The sequence below is a fragment of the Danio rerio genome, chromosome 23, assembly GCF_052040795.2.
Source record: "Danio rerio strain M-AB ecotype USA chromosome 23, GRCz13ab, whole genome shotgun sequence".
Lineage (NCBI taxonomy): Eukaryota > Metazoa > Chordata > Actinopteri > Cypriniformes > Danionidae > Danio > Danio rerio.
Genome location: NC_141043.1, coordinates 7,693,700 through 7,717,916, shown reverse-complemented (window position 1 = coordinate 7,717,916; position 24,217 = coordinate 7,693,700). Strand labels below are relative to the sequence as shown.

At 35.2% G+C, this 24,217-nt stretch overlaps 1 protein-coding gene across 7 annotated transcripts in view; it reads right to left on the bottom strand.

Annotated features, from left to right (window-relative positions):
* Positions 1–22,736, bottom strand: part of hck (HCK proto-oncogene, Src family tyrosine kinase) — a 40,300-nt gene extending 17,564 nt beyond the window's left edge. For 4 of the 7 annotated variants that reach the window (XR_015523143.1, XR_015523142.1, XR_015523145.1 and 1 more), the window contains exons 1-7: positions 22,615–22,736; positions 10,007–10,128; positions 6,342–6,381; positions 3,609–3,705; positions 3,431–3,526; positions 1,738–1,841; positions 1,497–1,643 (exon numbers count right to left, since the gene is read on the bottom strand). Coding sequence is in view for 2 of the 7 variants with exons in the window: in XM_087306530.1 (XP_087162656.1) it covers positions 1,497–1,643; positions 1,738–1,841; positions 3,431–3,526; positions 3,609–3,705; positions 6,342–6,381; positions 10,007–10,120 (598 nt within the window). In the remaining 5 variants the exon portion in view is untranslated. Of the gene's footprint in view, positions 1–1,496; positions 1,644–1,737; positions 1,842–3,430; positions 3,527–3,608; positions 3,706–6,341; positions 6,382–10,006; positions 10,129–12,361; positions 12,409–22,614 lie in introns of all 7 variants that reach the window. The other 3 variants (XR_015523144.1, XR_015523146.1, XM_087306531.1) reach the window with 1 other exon arrangement.
* Between the last annotated feature and the right edge of the window lie 1,481 nt (positions 22,737–24,217).

Below are 24,217 nucleotides of genomic sequence, written 5' to 3'. Positions count from 1 at the left end.
GTATGCGGTGCAACTTCATTAATATGCATGATAACTTTGAAGTTTTTACCTGTTACAGTGTTCAGAGTCAGACGGCAGAGAGACGACACATTGTGTTGCCAAAACAAGCATGCAGTGTTGCTTTTATAATTTGCTGCAATGAAGGTTCTGTTTTCATTTTCTCTCTATGAGAGCGCAGCTGGACTCACATGTGGATCACAGTGCACACAACGCTCGACAACAATACGTGTCTAAGGAACCTTTTTTTTTACCCGAGAGCTTTTCTCATCTGGAAACGGTGAAATCCAGATTTGCTGCTCGTCTCCTCTTAATAAAGATGTGGCTCTAGTTGGTGTTGATTGTCCTGTCTCTACAGATTTGGTGAGTGAGCGACCAGTGGTCTTTGTTTATTAAGATGGCAAAGTTAGTTAGTATCGAACTAACTATTACATCGAGTGTAAACATGTTAGCACCACAATCCAACTATTATCGTCGTGTAGGATTTTCACTGCATTTTGTGAACGGAATAGCACACACAGCTGTCTGACGCTACCTGCCGAGTGCATCTAAGGTTTTTTTTCTCTCATTCGCCGTGCGGTAACAAACACTGCATGAAAAATACACGCTTAGAGCAGTTCCTCGAATCAAATATCTCGTTTGTCACGAGGGGCATGAATGAAATTCCTGAATGAACGAGCCAAACAAGTTAAAGTCCACTATTTAATAATTTGTCAAATAATTCGATTACTGATGTCCATGTAAACACAGTCACTGTCTTTCTCCCCTGTGTGTGTATGTTAGTTTTGCCTCTGAAAATCAGCTCCTCCCATTTTTATGCAAATTTTTACAGACCTTCCCTCTTTTGCTCCTCCGACACTCCTCCCTAAACAGAGCTGGACACGCCCACTTTTCTGACTTTTTCTAAAGTAGAGGTGTTAAAACACCCTGCTGAAACAAGGGGGTTTGAATTTAAGTCAAATTAACTTAAGTCAAGTCAAAAAACTTGACTAAAGTCAAGTCATTTTAAAGTTGATTTTAAATAGATTTTAAAGTGCAACAAAAGAAACATTTAAAGGTGTATTTTGGATGATTTGTTTCCATTAGACCAGGGGTGTCAAACTGGAGGGCCGCAGCCCTGCACATTTTAGTTCCAACCATGCATCAACATGCTTACCTGTAGGATTCAAATAAACCTGAAAAACTCAATAAGTTTGATTAGTGTTGATGAGTGTTAATTAGGTTTGGAACTAAACTGTGCAGAGCTGCTGCACTCCAGGAACTGAGTTTGACACCTGTGCTTTAGACACAAAAATAAAATCACTTTATGTACAGCTAAAAAGCCCAAAATTTTAAAAACGAAGAAAAAGAAATCATCCGCAGCATTGCAAATGACAACCAAATGACAGAACAAACATTGAAGGCTAATTGTCACCCAACACTACAAACTAAAAATATCTCCAATGAAAGGTGACATTTTGCATATTCCAGCAGTCCAGATCTGTGCATCTTGTACTCACTTTTGTAGTGGCTGACCAGGTCCTGCAGGGTGTTGAATGTGATTCGCGGGGAAATATAGAAACCGCCGTTATCCAGTGTGCGGATCTTATAATGCTTGACAGTGTCAGCCTGATGGTCGCTGTCTCTCACAGACAAAGAGTAGCTTCCTAAGAGGAAGAGGTTCACAGGTTTAGAAAAAAAATACTTGGTAGATGTTACAATTACACACTATAACAAAATAGTTAGACCTGCTAGACGTACCCTTGGTAGTCTCACTGTCTCTGATCATGAAGGAGCCTGTTTTGTTTCCAGAGGCCAACAGCTGTCTCTCTGCATCCTTCCTGCTGACACCTTTAAAAAACCACCTGAAGAAACATACAAACATATAATATACTATAATATACTATACTATAATATAATATAATATAATATAATATAATATAATATAATGTAATATAATATAATATAATATAATATAATGTAATATAATATAATATAATATAATATAATATAATATAATATAATATAATATAATGTAATATAATATAATATAATATAATATAATATAATATAATATAATATAACTTAATATAATATAACGTAATATACTATAATATAATATAATATAATGTAATATAATATAATATAATATAATATAACTTAATATAATATAACGTAATATACTATAATATAATATAATATAATATAATATAATATAATATAATATAATATAATATAATATAATATAATGTAATATAATATAATATAATATAATATAACTTAATATAATATAACGTAATATACTATAATATAATATAATATAATATAATATAATATAATATAATATAATATAATATAATATAATATAATATAATATAATATAACGTAATATAATATAATATAATATAACGTAATATAATATAACGTAATATAATATAATATAATATAACGTAATATAATATAATATAATATAACGTAATATATTATAATATAATATAATATAATATAATATAATATAATATAATATAATATAATATAATATAATATAATATAATAAAATATAACGTAATATAATATAATATAATATAACAGAATATAATATAATATAATATAATATAATATAATATAATATAATATAATATAATATAATATAATATAATATAATATAATATAAAATAATAGAATAGAATAGAATAGAATAGAATATAACATAACATAACATAACATAATATAATACAATATAATGTAATGTAATATAATATAATATAATATTATATAATATAATATAATATAATATAATATAATATAATATAATATAATATAATATAATATAATACAATATTCATTCATTCGTTTTCTTTTCGGCTTAGTCCCTTTATTAATCTGGGCTCGCCACGGCGGAATGAACCACCAACTTATCCTGCATATGCTTTATGCAGCGGATGCCCTTCCAGCCGCAACCCATCTCTGTGAAACACATACACACTCAATATTTTTACACCAGCTGCAGCCATGGTACTGCAGCAATGTTCCTTGATTATTACTCTAAAATAAGAGTATAGTTCCTAGCCATATTTGCCAAAAAAATAGCTAACTTTTTTCATCTGTCTTAGTAAATGATATAACTACATAAGTGTCAAGCTTTGAAAATGAAAGTTATCAAAACACTTTGGTCATTTTTAAATGAGATGCTAATGGTCTATTCTGATTCAATGATCTATGCTAAGCTAAGCTAAAGTGCTCTCACTAGACCTGGGTGAAAGGATAAAAAAAAGACAAAACTCAACTGTTTTACTCTAAGGGAATAAATGAGCCTATTTTTTTTTTAAATAATGTACCTTTAGCACAACAATATCAATACATGGATACTTAAATTGTTAGGGTTAGGGTAACACCACACCTCTTTTCAATACAAACATATGTATCATTACACCACATAAAAATCTTCACTTACTCTTCAGTTTCCAGAGTATCTTTGGCAACATAGTTACTGGGAATGAAGCCCTCTTGACCAGTGCTGATGATTACTGCTTTCCACCACTCGCCGGACCTAAACATACCAGTCAATGATTTAATCAATCACTTATTAATCAGAGAAGCAAGATTGTAAATTGCACTGTAATTCTTCTTACTCCTGCAGGATTCTGAGCCGATCTCCTTTCTTGAAGCCCAGGTCACCTTCATGCATGGCTTCATAGTCATACAGAGCGATGGCAATGTTTTCTGAAGCTGAACACCAATGGAATAATTAGTGCGAACAAGTTGTGATCACACATTTTGTTCTGAGTAACACACAGCCTACTTTCACACGGTAGTGTTTAACACTACACTTAAAAAAAAAAAAAACATAGCATCAGTTTTTGACTGTACATAGCATCATTTACTGTTTTAGATAAAAAAAGTACATTTACATTTGACCTGTTTAATATTAATTTTGTTCTGAGCAAAAAAAAAAAAAAGGTGACCATTCATTTTTAGCATGATTTGAAGATGACGCCCACTAAAACGTCATTTTATAACTTTAATATGTCTTGTCAGGCATATTTAGAGCAATCATTTTTGATGATATGCAAATATATCTGAAAATATTAATGAAAAATATTTATGGATCAAAGTGCAGTCGCAAAATAATAACTAGTTTGTCCTTTTAAATCTTTAAAATTTTGCCACTATTCTTCAAAGCACTTGGTTTTAGCCATTTGTCAGCAACATTTTTATTTTAAATAAATTGAAAACATAATATATTCACTGGTTATTTTTTTACATACAGGTTAGGATGAGTAATAATTGTTTCATTTTACATGAATACTTCTGGTACGCACCCATACATGAATGTTTTGTTTTCACAAAAATGACTTGAAACATTAAAACAGACGCTTTCTGTCACAATCACCAGCGATCTAATCCTGGCAGATCGCAGGTAAACACACCGATCACATAGAACTACAAATCCGCCATTATATGGACTACAAGTTCCAGTCATGCACTGCACACACACACACACACACACACACACCGGTTTCTAATCCGGACTAATTGCTAACACACACAGCTGAAGCTGTTCAGAATTGATGACATGGACTTTCAAAGCAGCACTGACACACACACACACATACACACACACACACACACACACACACACTAGTTGCTGAGTCTTGTTAAACTGAATTGTGAACATTACGATGTGTTTTCTTTGCCTTGCCAGTTTTGACCCTCGCCTTGTTTGTTAGTTAGATAGTTTGTTTGTTAGTTTATGTTGTCTGCTGCCTGCCTTTTCACCTTTTGCCTGTTTATTGACCACAACGTTTTTTGTTTGCTCCTTATTGTGACCGTTGCTTGCCTGACTATTATTCTAAATAAATCCTGCATTTGGATCCACACTCCATTGTCAGCGTCCGCTTCACGTTACACTTTCTATTAGTGATGGGAAGTTAGGATCATTTTACTGACTCGGATCTTTGAGTCTTGTTCATCGAGATGAAAGAATCGTTTTGAGTCATTTCGTTCATTTGGTTCAATTTGCCAAAATATTATTAAAATGTTACGAACTGCTTTCAAACACATCTACAACTAGCCCAAAAGGTTGATCACACGAAAAATAAGTCATAAATAGATTACTATAAGAAGGAGAAAATAATAATTCAATGTTTACCTGCTCTTTTGTCTATGAAGGTGTTTTTATCTCTTTGCTCAGCTCACCTCTTCATGTCTTCAAATGTCAGTGGTTCGTTCACGTTACACTGACAGTCATATATAATCTTAACCAATGTACAGTCGATAGGAGCCGTGATAATTAGTTAGTAATTAGTAGATAATTAGTCGTTCGTTTATCACATGACAGAATAACTCAAACCCAAGGACTCGACAGATGAATGGTTCAATTCTTTTTCTGGCTCTAAACGCATATGATTGGCCCGTAAGGAAATAATGACTCAAACCCGATAGAGGACTCGAGAGATAAACGGTTCAATTCTCTTTCCGGCTCTAAACGCATATGATTGGCCCGTGAGGAACGAATGACTCTGACCCGATAGAAGGCTTAAAAGGTGAATAGATCAATTCTTTTTTCCGGCTCTAAACGCATATGATTGGCTTCTGCCTTCCCACGATGAACGACTCAAAAGACTTGAAATCAATGATACCACCTGCACAAATGTATGCACGCACGGACGAACGAATCACTCCCTGAGAGGACTCGTAGTTCCCGAGTCATATTGAAGATTCGTTCAAAATGAACGAATCGTTTATAAACGACCCATCACTACTTTCTATGTAAGGCTGGGCAATATGGCAAAAATGCAATCTCGATAATTATTTTCCATATTGAACGATAATGATATATATTTTGATATAAGTTGTTGATGCTTCCAGGTTTCAATGAGTACCCCAACAATGACTAAAGCCACAAAAATGAGAAGGTTCATTAAATGGCATAACATATTTTTGGCCGAAAATTTGTTCGGTGGTCGAAAATTTGGTCAAATACCAACACACTTTTAGATTGCCAATGTTGCACATTTCTGCACATTTCTAGATCAATATAGAGTAAAAAGTCCAAAGCTTATCATGTTTATTAGCATAAAGTTCATCACAATACAACATAATATAGTTTATCGGCCCAGCCCTATTCCTATGTATACAAAATCAATATGATGTGGATAACAAAACTATCTTTAACCTAAATTGAATGAATAAAGTTACAAAGAACTCTTTTCATGATCACCAAACACATTTAAAACTTTACTTTTCAATTTCAAAGTTCAAAGTTATGGGTTGTTGTGTCTTCACATTTGATGTTAACCTAACATCCTGAATAAAACCTCCAACCAATGCGCTATAATTAAACATACAGTAGTTTCACTTACTATCTGTCCCAGGAGTCTGTGCATTGGAGGTGGTTCTGTTCTGTAAAAAATAAAAAACAGTGCAGTATTTTAAGTCACTGGGCTAAACATTTCACTTCTGTTTTCTGAGAATAAAATACACAAACCTTCCATAAAGAAGATATCTGTTTAAACAAATAAACATAAAACTCTTTTTATGGTCATTATGTAAATCAGCTCAAAACCATGCAAGCGCAGAGCCACTTGATAAATGATGCATATTTGAACATGTAAATACATTTTACATTTACATTTCTCATTTTAGGGTTAAATGCTCATTCAGCCATGAAGAATTTTAGTTTTAAAAATCAATCTAACTTTAAAATAATTTCATAACACTTTCAGAACGATTACGTATAGCGGATGAACAAATAAAAGACTGGCATTAAACAATTTAAACATTTAAAGTTGCAGATGACGAAACTGCAGCATGTGCTTATCCTCCTTTTTTCACATACAGTAGAAGCGGATGCAGCATTTTGAAAATGTAATGCATTTCTTTCCGTTGGCATTTGATTCTAGCTACGAAACAGCTTGTTGTTTTTTCTGCTTGATGGTGCAAAGTGGTATTTTTATTCCTCTTTCGCTCTTTAGATCATGATAGCACATCAAATCACTTGTTTGAAAGTTTTTAAAATTGGCACACTGATAAAAAAAAGAACAGTCTAAACCACAGCACAGCACTTGGTGGCGGAATTTTTCTTTCAAAAAGAGCATTTTTTGCCTCCTATGTTAAATTCAAACTTTTTACTTTAACGGCAAAGAAATTAACACATTCTTTGCCATAAACTGAACTCTTCACCTATGTTTATGCTAACATATGTGAACTGTAAGACCAACAGTAGCAACAAAATTATTATATTTTTTTATGTAAAAAACAAAAACTTTTCTGCTGTTTAGAAGTTTTTCAACTCCTTGCTAGTTTGTCGAATTTTCACAATAATTAATGATTTTCAACCACTAATAAATTTCTAGTAAAAGGTTGATGTGACTGTTTTTAATTTCATGTAGTTCCTTTAACAGTATCGATAATGTAACTAAATCAAAATATAAATAAACCTAAGCATTTATTTAGTTGTTCAAAAATAAAATGACATGAAAGATCGCTAATTAAGCTCTAGTTAAAGGTTGATGTGACTGTTTTCAATTTCATGTTGTTCTTTTAACAGTATCCATAATGCAATTGAATCAAAATTTAGTCCTTTAAATAGATTGAAGCGTTCATTTAGTTGTTCAAGCATACAATGAGATGAAAGAATACTAATAAAGTTCTAGTGAAAGGTTCATGTGACTGTTTTCAATTCTATGCGGTTCCTTTAACAGTATCGATAATGTAATCGAATCAAAATATAGACCTTTAAAAAGATTGAAGCGTTCATTTTGTTGTTAACGCATAAAACAAAATAAAAGACCAGTTTAACAGTGTCAAGAGCAGCAGGCAAATGCAGAAAATCCATTGAAAATACTGTTATAATAATTTTATACAATTGAAGACATGACACAGAACGATGGAATGGAATGCAGTGCTTCTTGTCCGGTGTGAGACCCACTTCTCACACCGGACAGCTTTTAGATAGTCCCAAATGTTCTTAGAATAACGCACATATACATCTAATATTTTGCCTAATCACCTTTTTAAATACAAATTTAATAATCTAAACCTGAACTTATGTTGACAAACTACAAATCATATGCATATTTCATGTATCATTTTCAAGTCTGAAATTAAAAAGCTGGGTAACAATTATGGCAGGGGTGCCCAATACATCGGTCTCGATCTACTGCTCGAATGCAAAGGAAGCGTGGGTAGATCGCATTGCAACTTCATATCATATATCTATCAGGCAGTGAACATTATTACATTTAAACAAATTAAATGTAGCAAGTTCATAATTGTCCACAGTTCACCAGAAGTGCCTAAACTGGCTCATTCAAAATTAAAAGTCCCCGTGCATATAGCCCATTGGAACATTTCATCAAAAAAAATCAATTGCTTTTAAATAGTCCCAACTGTTCTTAGAATAACGCACATATACAATTAATATTTTGCCTAATCACCTTTTTAAATACAAATTTAATAATCTAAACCTGAACTTATGTTGACAAACTACAAATCATATGCATATTTCATGTATCATTTTCAAGTCTTAACTTAAAAAGTGGGGTAACAATTATGGCCGGGATGCCCAATACATCGGTCTCAATCTACTGGTCGATCGCAAAGGAAGCGTGGGTAGATCACATTTCAATTTAAAAAATAAACATCAGCCTATCATCCATCCTCACTGAAATTTGTCGCTTGATTGACATACAGGGCAGCCATTCTGATATCTGACCTTTTCCTTTTAAAACCACGCCAACTTCGCTAAGGCCAAATATTGTTCCACCATGATTTATGATCATTTTGTAGTGAGCTTGAGGCTGGCTATCAGCAGCTACAGTACTGTCCTGCTTCCATTCAGTGCAAGTCATCAGAGTAAGGTAATGACGAAAATATGAGCTGTAGGCTATTGCACAATATGGCTTCATATTTACGCAAGGTACATTAATATATATTATACAAATACAGAACTCTCTGTAATAAATAAATAAATGTTTTGCATTTTTATATCAGGGATATCTTAGATCAAACTTGGTGTGTTATGATAATTATGACCTGAAGTTGCGGCACAATGCAGAAGTCAGAAGATATGAAAATTTACATTTGAATGGTTTGGCCACAACTCTCAAACCCTGCCTTAAATCATGTTTGCCGTTTTGAACATCGTTTATTTCTTTACATTGATTCAAAATGCTACATTCAATGGACGGACTGATTTATCATTGTATAAATTGGTAACTTCTGTTTGGCACTATGCCCTTGTGGTCAATAATTATACATATGTGCAGCTTGTTGTCAAAAATAATTATTAAATTACATTTTAAGATGTATTAAATGGTTAAATTTGCACATTGTGTGAGATTGGCCTTGATTAACTCCTTGGATCATGATGAAAACATCAAAACCAGTTATGCCACAATATCTCTAATAATATGATACAATAATTAACATAATAATAATAATAATAATAATAATAATAATATTAATAATATTCTAATTATTTGGCATGGTGCCAGAAAAGACCTAAATATGTATTTCTGAAACTTTTACATATAATGGAACGTGTGTGTGTGTGTGTGTGTGTGTGTGTGTGTTATTATGAGGCCTTGTCAACACACCACATCAATTTTGTGAACATATTGCTCAAAAGATAAACCATATTAGTAATGAATGTATGATTTCCAATTGTTTAACTAAATTCATCTAAGAATGTCTTTAATTACTGGTTCTTGTTCCTCCTGTCATGTTTTCTTCTTATTTAGTCTCGAATCATTGCTTTTTCTCATCTATGTGTGTATTTATTGGTATAGATATCAATCTAGGTGTGAGCAGGCTTTTAATCAGGTAAAAAAGGGTTCAAATGATATCGTACAGCTCTATTTTAGATACACATTCAAAACTCATTTTCTAAGTGGAAGTACAGTTTTCAAAGTCATAAAATTTGCTGAAACAAGCGATACTGCTAATCTCAACTCAGCACTTTTGCCGCAGAGCTCATGATCAGAGTTAATCCGGAGACATGAATCCCCAAAACGCTTCTACTTACAGCTTTGGCCCCTGTTGTGGGGTCTTTGGTGTAATGTGCCACGTTGCGGTTGTCATCGCTGTTCACTGATTTACCAATAGGATCTTGCTCCGGTTTGGTCCCCACACAGCCCATGTTGAGGCCTGAAGAGTAAACCACAAAGGACAACAGTCAGGTTCCTGTACATAAAAAAAGCCTAAATAAAACAACAACATGCAAAACAAGGGCTGTTCTGAGTTGCCATTAAAACAACAAATTACATTGGAAAAATGAATGGAACATGCAATACGAGACACAATTTATTTAAAACATGCTAATTTTTATGGCTTAGAAGATAGTCGTGAATTAATACTTCAGTTAATACCTCGAATACTACCATTGTATACCCTTACGAAAAAAATACTTCAAGTTCATTTTATTAGGTGTACTAAAGTAATGTAGAAGTAGATTTTAAATATAATTTAAGTAGCATGCTATATGTATTCAAGTATAGCTTAAAGTGTTGCTGACCAATACGAACCCTATGAAAACATTTTTGAAGAAAAGTTGAGGGGGGGGGGGGGGGGTGCTCAGGGAAGGGCCAGAGTAGTGTTGCGGATGAAAGTGAAGTGGATGTTGTGGATGATAGTGAAGAGAGGGGGGTTTGGATAGGGGTCGCGCTATTGATTTTGGGTGGGTGGTATCGCGGATGAAACTGTTGAAACTAATAGTAACCTTTTTGTTTATGTTTTTTTTATATATATATATAGAAATTTTATATAATATTACATTTACTTTTTTAAATATTTCCCAAATGATGTTTGACAGAGAAATTCAATTTTCACAGTATGTCTGATAATATTTTTTCTTCTGGAGAAAGTCTTATTTGTTTTATTTCGGCTAGAAGAAAAGCAGTTTTTAATTTTTTATTAATCATTTTAAGGATGGAATTATTAGCCCCTTTAAGATAATTTTTTTCTCGATAGTCTACAGAACAAACCATCATTATACAATAACTTGCCTAATTACCCTAACCTGCCTAGTTAACCTAATTAACCTACAGTAGTTAAGCCTTTAAATGTCACTTTAAGCTGTATAGAAGTGTCTTAAAAATATCTAGTCAAATATTATTTACTGTCATCATGGCAAAGATAAAATAAATCAGTTATTAGAGATGAGTTATTAAAACTATTATGTTTAGAAATGTGTTGAAAAAATCTGCTCTCTGTTAAACAGAAATTGGGGGGAAAAATAAACAGGGGGCTAATAATTCAGGAGGGCTAATAATTCCGACTTCAACTGTATATGTACAGTTAGTTAGTATTATAATTAGATTACTGCTACAGTATGTGACTTACGTGCAGGTTTAAAATGGCTCTTACACTCAGTGTTGTGTTCATATTTATGAGTATGATTATTTATGTAGCTCTGTGATCCTGCGAGACACAACATTTCGTTCCACTTTATGTACACACACAAAGCAGAATGACAATAAAGCTCAACTTCACTTGACCTTGACCTGACATATTCACACAAACACATGCACAACCCACCAACAATACCTGGCAGTGCTGGGACTTGAACTGGCAACCACAGTTTTCTAGTGTTTTAAGGCACAAATATGGACAAAGTGTACAATTTAGAGTAGCCAATTTGGAATAAGCTGAAGTATTAGCTGTATATTTATGGTGTATGTTAGGCATGGGGTGGTATATGATTCTGACGGTATGATTAAAAACTCATGGTTTCATAGTATTGTGATTACTGCTCTAAATGATTCTCTTTTTAAATTTGATTTGAGCCCCCAATTATGTTACGGTCCCTAACTTAAATAAGACTCGTGACCAAAAGACAAAAGACAACGTAACATAATAAACAACGGCCAAAGTTCTCCAGCTAAATTATTTGTTAATATAACATAACCAACAAAACAATCCAAATTGACAAGAGATGGGGAGCCCAACAACATAATAAAGAACAACCAAACAAACCTAAAGCAGGTTGGAGCTCCCCACTTCAAACAAATATCAAAAGGAAAGCATAAAGGAGAACACAACAATAAAGCCGTCAAAGACTGTGGTGACGTGGAGGAATGAGGGGCCGTAGAAGTCCGCTTCCGTTCGTTTTAAAGACCTGACGCCACCAGATTAACCAATAGAAAACTGAAAAGGGAAAAGGACAAACAAGATCAATTGAAAGTAATTATTAATGGCAGGAGTGAACGCCACACGCAACACTGAGTAAAAAACAAAAACTTTTCCCCCTTTGAAGACAATATATTTTAGTTTGAGAAACATTACAAATATTTTGGAGCAGTAAACATCTCAGGCTTAACAATTCAACTAAATCATTAACTTCTGCTCTCTTCATTAGTTTAAACAACACAGGCTTCTTTACTTGAAAAGGCGTCTTTAGATAAATTTTCTCCTGGAGATACTTTTGTCCTAAAAAACAAAACAAAAAAAAAAGCATGTAAAAAAAACAAAAAACTTAAAGGTGCAGTAGGTGATCTTCCACAATGCTAACAGCTTAGCATAAATCTCTGAATCACAGTCCCTCCCCTGCCGTCTAGAGCCACGCCTCCTGAAACACGAGCACCGCAAAAGAATCCTCTCTCATGTGTTAAAAGCGACTAGTGCTTGTCCGGCAGGCGTGCAAGCCAATCTGACATGCTATTTCAGAGTGAATATTTAGAGTTGCATGAGAAACAATATAGGGAGAGACTAGGCGGAATAGCGCTATTTACTTGTGTTTTGTTGTTAAACTAATTAAGATCTACATCATCGATGCTGTAAAAAGGTCCCTTATGAAACTGAAAATAGTCTTATCAATCTTTCATCGAAAGATTTAAGTAGCTGAACAACACTTCTGTGAAGATATAACCCATTTGTAGCAATAACATCTAACGTTACATCAGCTTTGCGTTAAGCTAAAACAGTTTAAAAGCAAAACATTACCCGTCAAAGAGAAATCCTTCAGACATTGTGTCATACTTTCGCCAGCGTGCAAAGGTAACTCCAATATTGATTCAGGTTCTTAAAAGTTTTGATTCAGCATGTTTTTACCGATCACGCACGCGCATGCTCTCTTTCGTGAACGCGCGGCGGTCTGCGAAGCTGTGTACAAACGGCTGTGCAGTTGTTCAAATCTGCATTTGCTGACAGACAGATTGGGCTACTTATCGGAATTTTGAGAGATGTCGGTCTGACTCTATTTAATTGGATGAAATTTTTTTTGTTTTATGCCTTACCCAAAATATAAAATACATATAAATACATTTAGATCATTTACTGTAATCATTACTATTAGACTGTGAAGAGACTTTCAACCAGCACAACAAAAAATGCTTCTGAAGACAATCCCCTACTGCACCTTTAAATACACTGTACATTTTTGCTGTTTTAAAACCTTGACTTTTCCAAACCATGTTAAACCTTGAAACCAGTTTTTGTCCCATGCCTAGTGAGTAATTCCTCTGATTTTATTATTTTTTAGTTTGAAAGCAGTATCCTAACAGCACACTTTAATAAACCTCTTGTCCGTAAAGGAAGTACATTTTAGAGAAGTACCTCAAAAATAGACTGAAAGTATATTTTCTTACTTTTAGTTTAAACGAAAACACTGACCACACACTTTTCGATTTCTTTTTCATATGAGATATGTTTCTCAAAAATTCAGTTGAGTGCCACTGACTGCTTCAATCTACCAAAAATGAAAGTCCTGTAATCATTTACCCAATCACATCACCCTTGACTTGTTTTAAACCTTTATGAGTTTGTTTTTTCTGTTTAGGCATGGGACGATAACCATTTTCTAGGTTTACCACGGTTTGGAAAAGTCAAGGTTTTAAAACCGCCACAATGTTCTGCATTCCTAAGGTATGAGGTATAAGGTATTTTTATTTTAGTTTTTCAGGACAACAGTGTCTTCAACAGAAAAGATATCCTAATCTGTTGTTTTCAAGAGTTCACACTTAGCTGATGATTCATAAAAAGCTTGTTTGGCATGCTGTCCCGGTAGGGAGCCCCGAGCTCAAGGGATCCTCGAGCCCGGGGCTTCCTCCCGTTGGCAGAGCGAGGGGGGAGCCTGAGCTCGGTGGATCTCAGAACTCCCCGGCTGCGGTAACTAAGGGAACAAAAGGGGTTAGACAAATGCTCAATTGTTATGCATGTTGAATGTCTTTGGATGGTGGGAGGAAACCGGAGAACCCGGGGAAAATCCACGCGGACACATGGAGAACATACAAACTCCTCACAGAAACGCCCACCGGCCTGGAGGGACCAGGGCCAGCAGTGTTCTTGCTGTGGGGCTCACAGTGCTAACCACTGGGCCACCCAATCAGAGGTAAAGGAGGATATAAGGGTAGGAGGGGGTGGGGGGGAGGGAGTTCCTCCAAATGAAGATAAAATAGACTGAAAACTGGTTATTTATAGTAGCTTAGGGCTTATATGATTGGAAGATAGTAATTAGCAAATACGGGACCGGCCGTGATAAATCATAAGCACGTGATCCTCTCGAAATTAGTTTATGGATAAACTTGGCTTAAATGATAAAGAAATCTGTGTTTTTGGAACAAATGAAGACAGCAGAAGTCAATGATTGATTTGAATTATTCAGCCTGACATCCCAGCAGTCACATAACATCATAAAATGTTAATATTAGATAGATGTCATAGTGGTAACGTCCACACAACGTCAAGGTGTAACATGATTAGATGTTAATATTTGGTTGATTTTAGGTTCATTTTAGGTTGGACTGTAGACATTGACGTCGGCCTGACATTGCGTTCTGACGTCAACCTGATTTTCATTTCCAAACAAAATCCAACAACCCAGGCTCATTCTGGAAACGTAGTCCCGCGGACGTTTCTGGAGACCGCGGAATACGTCCCGGGAGGTACGTATAGCTGCAATTTTTGTTTTTGCGAATCCACGAGAGGCTGCTGTTGTGCGCTTTTTCGTATCTCAAACGCCTCTCGCGAGTGCAGTTCCCGCCCGCGCTGTTCTTGCGTGAAACCCACCAGAGGCTGCTGTCCGACTGACTGGACTGTGCGACCGTACCGGCCAATCGGCTGACCCGCCCTCCTCCTTCCCTAAACCCAACCAATTTTACCGAATGACCCGCCTGCCCGTTTACTTCTCTAAACCTGAGCAAGTTTACAAAAGCCGTCCAAAAAAAAAAAAAAAAAACCTTGATTTTCTCCTTTTCTACCGCGTTTTCAGATTTCACCACGTTGTCACCCTGTTATGAAACTCATTCACTTAATTTTTAGGATTCTGTTTTTGTCTTACCTGATTGCTGGAACCGCTCTTCCCCGGACTTGAAAACGATCACAGTGGTCAACTCCTCTCTGCATCTCAAGCCTGCCGACGTACACGGTGAGCTGAGTGGACAAACGGGTTGCAGCGGGAAAGCCCTTCACAAGGAGGTAAGCGGTCGGCCAGCCGGCAAGCGCAATAAGGAACAGCGTCACACCGCCCTGTAGCGTTCGCTTGAAAAAAATAAATGCAGCCGTCTATACCTCCCGGGACGTATTCCGCTGTCTCCAGAAACGTCCTCGGGACTACGTTTTCAGAATGAGCTTGGGGTGAAATCCAACGTCTCTACGACATTGGGGTACAACGTCAATATGATGTCATATTGATGTCCTGTGCCTGCAGGGATGTTGATTGTTTTTTTTTTTACTGTTTTTTCAAGTTTAGTATTTTAAATGTTCATTAAAAAAAAAAATTGTGTTCAAAGGGGAATAAAAGTTTTAGTTTTTTACCCAGACATTTAAAAAAATATATATTTTAGAGCAGTAATCACAATACCATAAAACTGTGATATGTTTATCAAAGATTATTATTGCGTCAGAATCATATACCGGCCCATGCCTACTTCTGTTGAACACAAAAGATGACCTACAGTATTTGTTTTTTCTACTATATAAGTGGGGGATGATGAGTTTTCAGCTTTCTTTATAAAGTATGAACTTCTTTTGTGGTTAACAGAAGAAATAAACTCATAAAGGTTTGGGTCTTAAGGGTGAGTGAATTTTTAATTCTGCGTGAACTGTCCCTTTAAGGTCATGTCTCTTTTGGGAAACGCTTTGACTGATAAAAGTAGTGAAAGCCGAAATAACAGGTTTTTTGCCTTGACTTCCACGTTGTAGGCTGCAGTTCTCACTCGCCTGTGGTTTTGTCATTAACTCGCTCACACATGCACATGCGGAAGCTGCTCAGTGGAAACTGTGGTTGGTTAAAGCCTAATGTTCAAAGCTGATTCAAATCAGCTAGCCTTTACACCCTAACACTAATTTTGTGTATCAGAACGTGGCAGAAATTAACCAACCAAAACACTACCTCCATTTCAAAGAGATTCCAGCTTTGGCCTTTAGTTCAAGCTACGTTAAGCTACTTTACCAGAAGCCAAACATTACTGAGCTCTTTGGCCTCTTTGTGGTTATCGCCATAACATCGAGGACCTTGAAGTTGCATCTTGAGTCAAACACTTGCAAGTCATGTGTTGACATGGCGTAAGATAATCTTTCTTTTTTTGTTTGATAATTAACTCATGCACGTTTAGTCTAGACTCTCATGTCCCCGAATAAAACCACAACCAAAAAAAAAAACCACACAAACATCATTAGCTGGTTTGTTTGTTAAGGATAGAGATGTAAATAGTAGACCTTTCACTTGAGGATCTAAACAATGTAGCTGTGATCTGTTAAACTGAATGGTAATTCATGAATTTCTAGTAAAGTTGCATCCTCCAGTAGATGCAATAGCTTGAGAAATACTGTACGTGACGCATACTTGTTTCCCTTGAATGGTTCACCCATGTTCTGCTTTCCGCTTTTCTTTCTTTTCTTTTTTTTAAAACTCTGTGTTACTTTGGTTTGCGTATGATTTGCTTTTTTAGTCTCATTGGCTGACTAAAAAGATCAGGGCCTGTGTGAAAAAAGAAGTGTGCTTAATCATTTTGAAAGTGAACTTGTACAATCTTAAACAGATATAAACCTACTTGTGATATCCAAACAATCTTAAACTGATATATGATCCTAATAGTGGATAATTAAATAATTACATTTAAAAAGATGAATATTCTGCCATCATATATTCACTCTCAAGTCAATATACACTTTTGTTAAACACAAAAGAAGCTTTAAGAATGATGATAACTTATCGGTTGATTAGTCTTGAATGAACATACGTGACCATTTCCAAGAAAACGAGTTTTAAGTTACACAGCTATGCTTGTAGGACCAGCCTAAAAACGTTGAATGATTGAAAACGATCATTATCAGAATATTAAGCAAAGTTCTTACATAAAGACATTTAGTAAATTTCTTTTTTTGCATTAGCATCGCACATTGCTTAATTTGGACAACTTCAAAGCAGAGTTTCTTAATATTTTGACTTTTTTCGAAACTGTTAGATTCCAGGTTTTTAAAGATGTAGTTGTATCTCGACCAGTGGTGTAAAGTAACAAATTACAAATACTCAAATTACTGTAATTAAGTATTTTTTCTCAGGAATTGTAATTTACTTAGTAGTTTTAAAAATGTATCGGTACTTTTACTCCTACTATTGTTATTCAAATTGCATTACTACTTTATTTTGTCTTGTCCTGCTGAAAAAAACAGCTTAAACCAGCCTAGGCTGGTTGCCTGGTTTTAGCTGGTCGACCAGGCTGGTTTTGGAGGGGTTTTGGCCATTTCCAGGCTGGTTTCCAGCCATTTCCAGCCTGGTCTTAGCTGGTCAGGCTGGGAGATGACCAGCTAAAACCAGCTTGACCAGCCTAGCCAGGCTGGGAGCCCAGCCAAAACCAGCTATGTCCAGCTTAAACCAGGTTGGTCAAGCTGGTTTTAGCTGGATTTAGCTGGTCATTTTCCAGCCTGACCAGCTAAGACCAGGCTGGAAATGGCTGGAAACCAGCCTGGAAATGGCCAAAATTGCTCTAAAACCAGGATGGTCAACCAGCTAAAACCAGCCAACCAGCCTAGGCTGGTTTAAGCTGGATTTTTCAGCAGGGGGATTGGCTAGGAAGAAAAATCAGTCCTATGTATACTGTCCAATCAATTTGCAAATAGAAACTAAATCAAATCCTTTTGAACAACTTCATGACGTGAGTGCTTAATAAAGGCAACAAACCGTTTTAAAGCAGAAGTGTCCAAGAAGATGTCCAAAATCTTTATATGCAATGACCCAGGCACTGTTTAGGCTGCCCAAATGGTCTTAAACAATTACTAAATGCAGTACAGAATGTTACGTTTTCACACACACACAAATTGTATTTAGACGCATCAGCTAATCACAGCGCAATACTCACTACTCACCACTCTTAAGTATTTTTTACTCATAGTTTGAGTAATATTTACAAGTAATGGTACTTTTAGTTTTATATAATTTTTCAGTAATCTTTCTACCACTGATCTTGACCAAATATCATCATATCCTAACAATCCATACAATTTTGGAAATTATTATTTGTTCTCAATATCAATGTCTAAAAAAACGTATCCTTATTACTGGTTTGTCCGAGGACTCATTTGGTCACTAACATACTTAAAATAGCGACACGGTGGCGCAGTGGGTAGCAAAATCTCCTCACAGCAAGAAGGTCACTGGTTCGAGCCTCGGCTAGGTCAGTTGGCATTTCTGTGTGGAGTTTCCATGTTCTCCTCATGTTTGCATGGCTTCCTCCAGGTGTTCCAGTTTCCCCCACAAGTCCAAAAGCATGTGGTACAGGTGAATTGAGTAAGCTAAATTGCCCGAAGTGTGTGTGTATGGGTGTTTCCCACTGGAAGGGAATCCGCTGCATAAAACATATGCTGGATAAGTTGGCACTTCATACCACTGTGGCGACTCCGGCCTGCCATTCTTTCTGTTTGACTGTCTGTAGTGATGACAGGCGATTCGCGAATGAATCATTTGTTTTAACTGGATCTTCTAAGTGAACGGGTTAACCCAGTTCATTAAATTAAACAGAGTTGTTGTGAAATGGTTTGCGTCTTCAGCAAGTACTAACATACCAGATACTCCCTCTGAATCGAAATAAACCAATATCCTGAGTTATTCAGTAACTCGAACAGTACACTGACTCATCTGCTGTGAAAAAAGAGACCTGATGATGATGATGATGATAATTGCGAGCCGACTGTCAGTTACCTCGCAGCACACTTTCTCATTGAGTGTGTGATTCAACCTAAGGCTTTTTTATTCCGCAATATATTTTGTAAAAGCCAATAAAGCAAGGTAAAAAGTAACTCGTGTTACATTTTTTAAAGAAATAACTCAAACAATTTCACTCATTTTTAAAGCAATGCGTTCTACCACTCGTAACTTTGAAAAAGTAAAAATGCGCAGTACTTATAACGCGATACCACCAACACAGATGATGAGTAAATAATGACAAAATATACATTTTAGGATGAACTGTCCTTTTAAATATACTTAAAAAAGGTACAATTTCATATTTCCTAACATACTTTGGTACCCTTTTTTAAAAATTAATTCTTTTAATAATATTATAAAATTATAATTAGATATAATTACACTTTTTATGTACTGACTTACACACTAAATCACTATAGTTTACCTGTTTGTCAGTTTTCAAATGTGTACAAATATGTTCCATCAGTATTCAGCCTAACATAAATTATGATAAAATTAAAAAACCTAATTATTCCTTTTAAGGGTTATTTAGGATCCCTAAATAGAGTCTTTTAAATATTTAATCAAATGATTCTTGTTCTAATAATCCTGACAAGATGTGTTTCGGTAAATAAACTATGGTAAAGTATTACGCTTTGCTTTTTTTTGATATGTGAAAAGCCCTTTTCATATTTGACTCAAACTCTTTTCATTCCATTACAATCATCTGTTTAAATCTGTACGTGCTTTTTTACAAGGCTGTTTTTTTAAACCTTTACTCAGTTAGTCTCCTTTCAGCCAGGCTTCATCACAAGTGCATTTCCTTCTTCCGACTGAGAATCTGATAACTGATTATACCCTGAAGAAATTTCAGATTTGCCTTTCGACATCCCGTCCAAAGATTGCTGTGTCCCTCAAAGCCCGGGAGGCCGAGAGGAACCACCTCCACTTATTTTCCACATCAATGTGAGGAGACGAACTACAGCTCCCTCCATTTAACCACACACATGCAAATATGTCATGCTACCTTCCTTGTTATAAGGCTCTCTCATTGTTTTTAGTTTTCTCTCCCTAGACACATATGTGCAGACTGTCACCATATACCGTAATAACATTTAACGGCGAAGTGTGCACTCTTTGTATCGATTTACATTCGGATGGATCCTCAGAGGAAGAGAAATGGTTCATCTGATAGTCTTGTTCTGTAAAACCAGTGGACTATGGAAGTAACAGAAAAAGTCAAGCTAAAGCGTGATGTTTCAAAGAAACAGGCAGGTTCCTCAAACCCAAGTGACTGCGATTAAATGCCTATAAATAAAAAAAAATAATAATACAAGTTGATATTTTAGGTATGCATTAGTTTGAGTATGTCTATGTAGTAGGTGTATAAATATCAATACACTACCAGTATACAGTTGCAGTCACAATTATTAGCTCCTCTGAATTATTAGCCCCGTTTATTTTTTCTCTAACTTCTGTTAAACCGAAAGAACATTTTTGTCAACACATTTCTAAACATAACAGTTTTAATAACTCATTTCTAATCACTGATTTATTTTATCTTTGTCATGATGACAGTAAATAATATTCGACTAGATATTTTTCAAGACACTTCTATACAGCTTAAAGTGACATTTAAAGGCTTAACTAGGTTAATTAGGTAACTAGGCAGGTTAGGGTAATTAGGCAAGTTATTGTATAACGATGGTTTGTTCTGTAGACTGTCGAAAAAATAAATAGCTTAAAGGGGCTAATAATTTTCACCTTAAAATGGGTTTTAAAAAAAATTAATAACTGCTTTTATTCTAGCCGAAATAAAACCAATAAGACTTTCTCCAGAAGAAAAAATATTATCAGACATACTGTGAAAATTTCCTTGCTCTGTTAAACATCATTAGGGAAATATTTTAAAAAGAAAAGAAAAGGGGGGAGCAAATAATTCTGACTTTAACTGTATATAATAGTGCACTAGGCTATATATTACTTCTGACTACATTGGCCCACTTTTTAGTTCATAATAGTATACTACTTTATATACAACCATAGTAAATTTTGAGTACACGACTAGTTCACAACTTAGTTGGTATGACAGCTGTATTATAATAGATATACTGACAGTTACCGGTTAAATATTTGTATAACTTTTTAGTTTAAGAAAGTTCACTCCAAAGTAAACTACTTGTAGTTTTCAGAAATGTAGACTATGTGTAAACAAGCACACAATTATTACTTTTAAAGTGTACTACATTAACATGTTAAAGAGATACCTTTATGAATTTCTTTCTTCTGTTAAACACAAAAGAAGATATTTAGAAAAATGTTGGAAAACTGTAACCTTCGACTTTCATAGTATTTGTTTTCCTACCGTGTAAGTCAATAGTTGCAAGCTTTCAGCTTTCTTCAAAATACCTTCTTCTTGTGTTCAACAGATGAAAGAAACACTTAAAGGATTGTAACCACTTGACAGTGAGTAAATAGTGAGTCAATTGTCATTTTTTTGTTTGGGTAAACTATGCCTTTAATTTTGTATTAATACGCTTTTAACTGTACTTTAAATAGATATGAAGATAATTCTCAAGCATGCTACCAAAGAAGATCAGGTTCAGTTCCACTTAACCTGATACTGCATTTAAATAGGAGAGTATTAGAATAAACAGTAACACTTTACAGTAAGGTTGTATTAGTTAATATTAGTTAATGCACTTCCTAACATGAACTTACAATGAGCAACACATTAATTACATTATTTATTAATGTTTGCTAATGTAAACACAGTTCATTGATGATTCATGTTAACTCACAGTGCTTTGACTAATGCTAACAAGCATTAATTCGTATTTTACTAATGCATTAAATGCTGTACTGATATTGTTCATTAATAATTCACATTACATACATTAACAAATGAAACGTTTTTGTAAAGTGTAACCGAGTAAACATCTACAAGGCAACTGTACTCGAATAGTATTCTTGAAGACAGTACAGACTAAGCGTACTTTTCCTTAGCATATTCTGAGAAGTATGTAAAAACCGAAAGTATTTTTCTGTTTAATTGCTGCATGCAAACTAATAGCACATTTGCATTTTTGTATTATTTTAGTAAAGACGAATGTATAACCTCTTGAATTACTGTCTTTGTTTTGAAAATATTTTAATTATTTAATTCAGAAATTGTCATAACACTGAATCAGAAAAACTATATCAAATCTTTCTAATGAATATAAGTTAGATATGTTTTAGATTCTAGTTTACACAGAAATGGCAAAGCAGCCCGGAGAAGATATGAAAATCAATAAGACTGTTAAAGTAACATTACATGCAAATTAGTGCCGCTATGTCTTTAGCTTGTTAGAAAATGTGAAAACGTCATCGAAAAGAAAATTGAAAACCAGCTTTAACAAAACAGCATTCACAATGGAAGTCGTTCAATCAAAATAGGCTGAACAGATTCAAATATTAGCAAGGATACAGCAAAATGAAATGAAACACCGCAACTCTTAAAGGGAACTCACCGCTTCACTCGCAATCCAGTCAAGTTAAACTTCTTTAGGCTATTCACAAAAAAATCGCCAAATGACCTACGAGCAGAAAAAATTGCAGTGCCTTCACACCGGCTTCTCCATCACAGTAATGCGCTTCAGTTCAGTGAATAGTGAGACTGTCGTTTCTGTTCTGCTCAACAGGGCGTGTCTCAAATACCGCCGAGATGCCTGACAACTACCATTAGACGCTTTCAGAATCAGCTTAGTTCATACTGAAACACTTGAGTGAGCATACAAGACTCAAAACAAGCTATTTACCACCAGAAAGGTTCCAAGCCCATGCACTACGCCTAAAGTGTTGTCTAGGTAGGGAACGGAGTGAGTATTGAGCCACATCCTTTATAGTCAGAGGAAATCTGTCATGAATATTCCGCTTCATTATCTGCGTGCCCGATTCACGCAACAAACTTCAGCCACGAGTTTGTGTGTGTGTGTGTGTGTGTGTGTGTGTGTGTGTGTTAAAAGTGGCTAAAAACTTTTAAAATCCTTTTTGCAAACTTCTGAGAAATGTCATATATTATTCACTCTGCCTATATTTAACACGAATATCCCAACATTTAAGGGTTATAAGGTAATTTCATGTACATAATAAAATACCAGAGGCAGATTTACACAAGATTTGCTTGAGAACAGATTAGAAGATTTGTGTGTACCTATTAGCACATAGTCACAGACATACACACACAGATGTGTTATTGGTGTGGAAATAGACAAACAAACAGTTGGTCTGGACTCAAGTTACATAAGGACAAAAAAAAAAACCTGAGCCTCTAATAATCCCCTATCAGATTGTGGGATTAAACACTCTCCTTTGAAAAGAGACAGAGAAAGAGAGACATAAAAAAGAAAATACATAAATAACATCTCTAATAATGAACACTAACATCAACCAAAACCATGATCTATAAATCTAAAAACCGTGAATATGCAGTGCAGTTACTTCATAATATATACATTTTCTTGTCGGCTTAGTCCCTTTATTAATCTGGGGTCGCCACAGCGGAATGAATCGCCAACTTACCCAGCACGTTTTTACTCAGCGGATGCCCTTCCACTGCAACCCATCCCTGGGAAATATACACTCACCAATCAAAAACACACCTTTTGCCTTCAGATGAGGTACATACACCAAGGTATGCAGAAGAGGGTATCTGAATGTACAACACATCGAACCTTGAAGCAGATGGGCTACAGCAGCAGAAGACCACACCGGGTGTCACTCCTGTCAGGTAAAAACAGATGCTACAATTGGCACAGACTCACCAAATTTGGACAATAGAAGATTGGAAAAAAAATTGCCTGGTCTGATGAGTCTCGATTTCTGCTGCAACATTCAGATGGTGGGGTCAGAATTTGGCATCAACAACATGAAAGCATGGATCCATCCAGCCTTGTATCAACGGTTCAGGCTGGATGTGTAATGGTGTGGGGGATATTTTCATGGCACACTTTGGATCCATTAGTACCAATTGAGCATCGTGACAATGCCAACGCCTACCTGAGTATTGTTGCTATGTCCATCTCTTAATGACCACATTGTGCCCATCTTCTGACTGCTACTTCCAGCAGGATA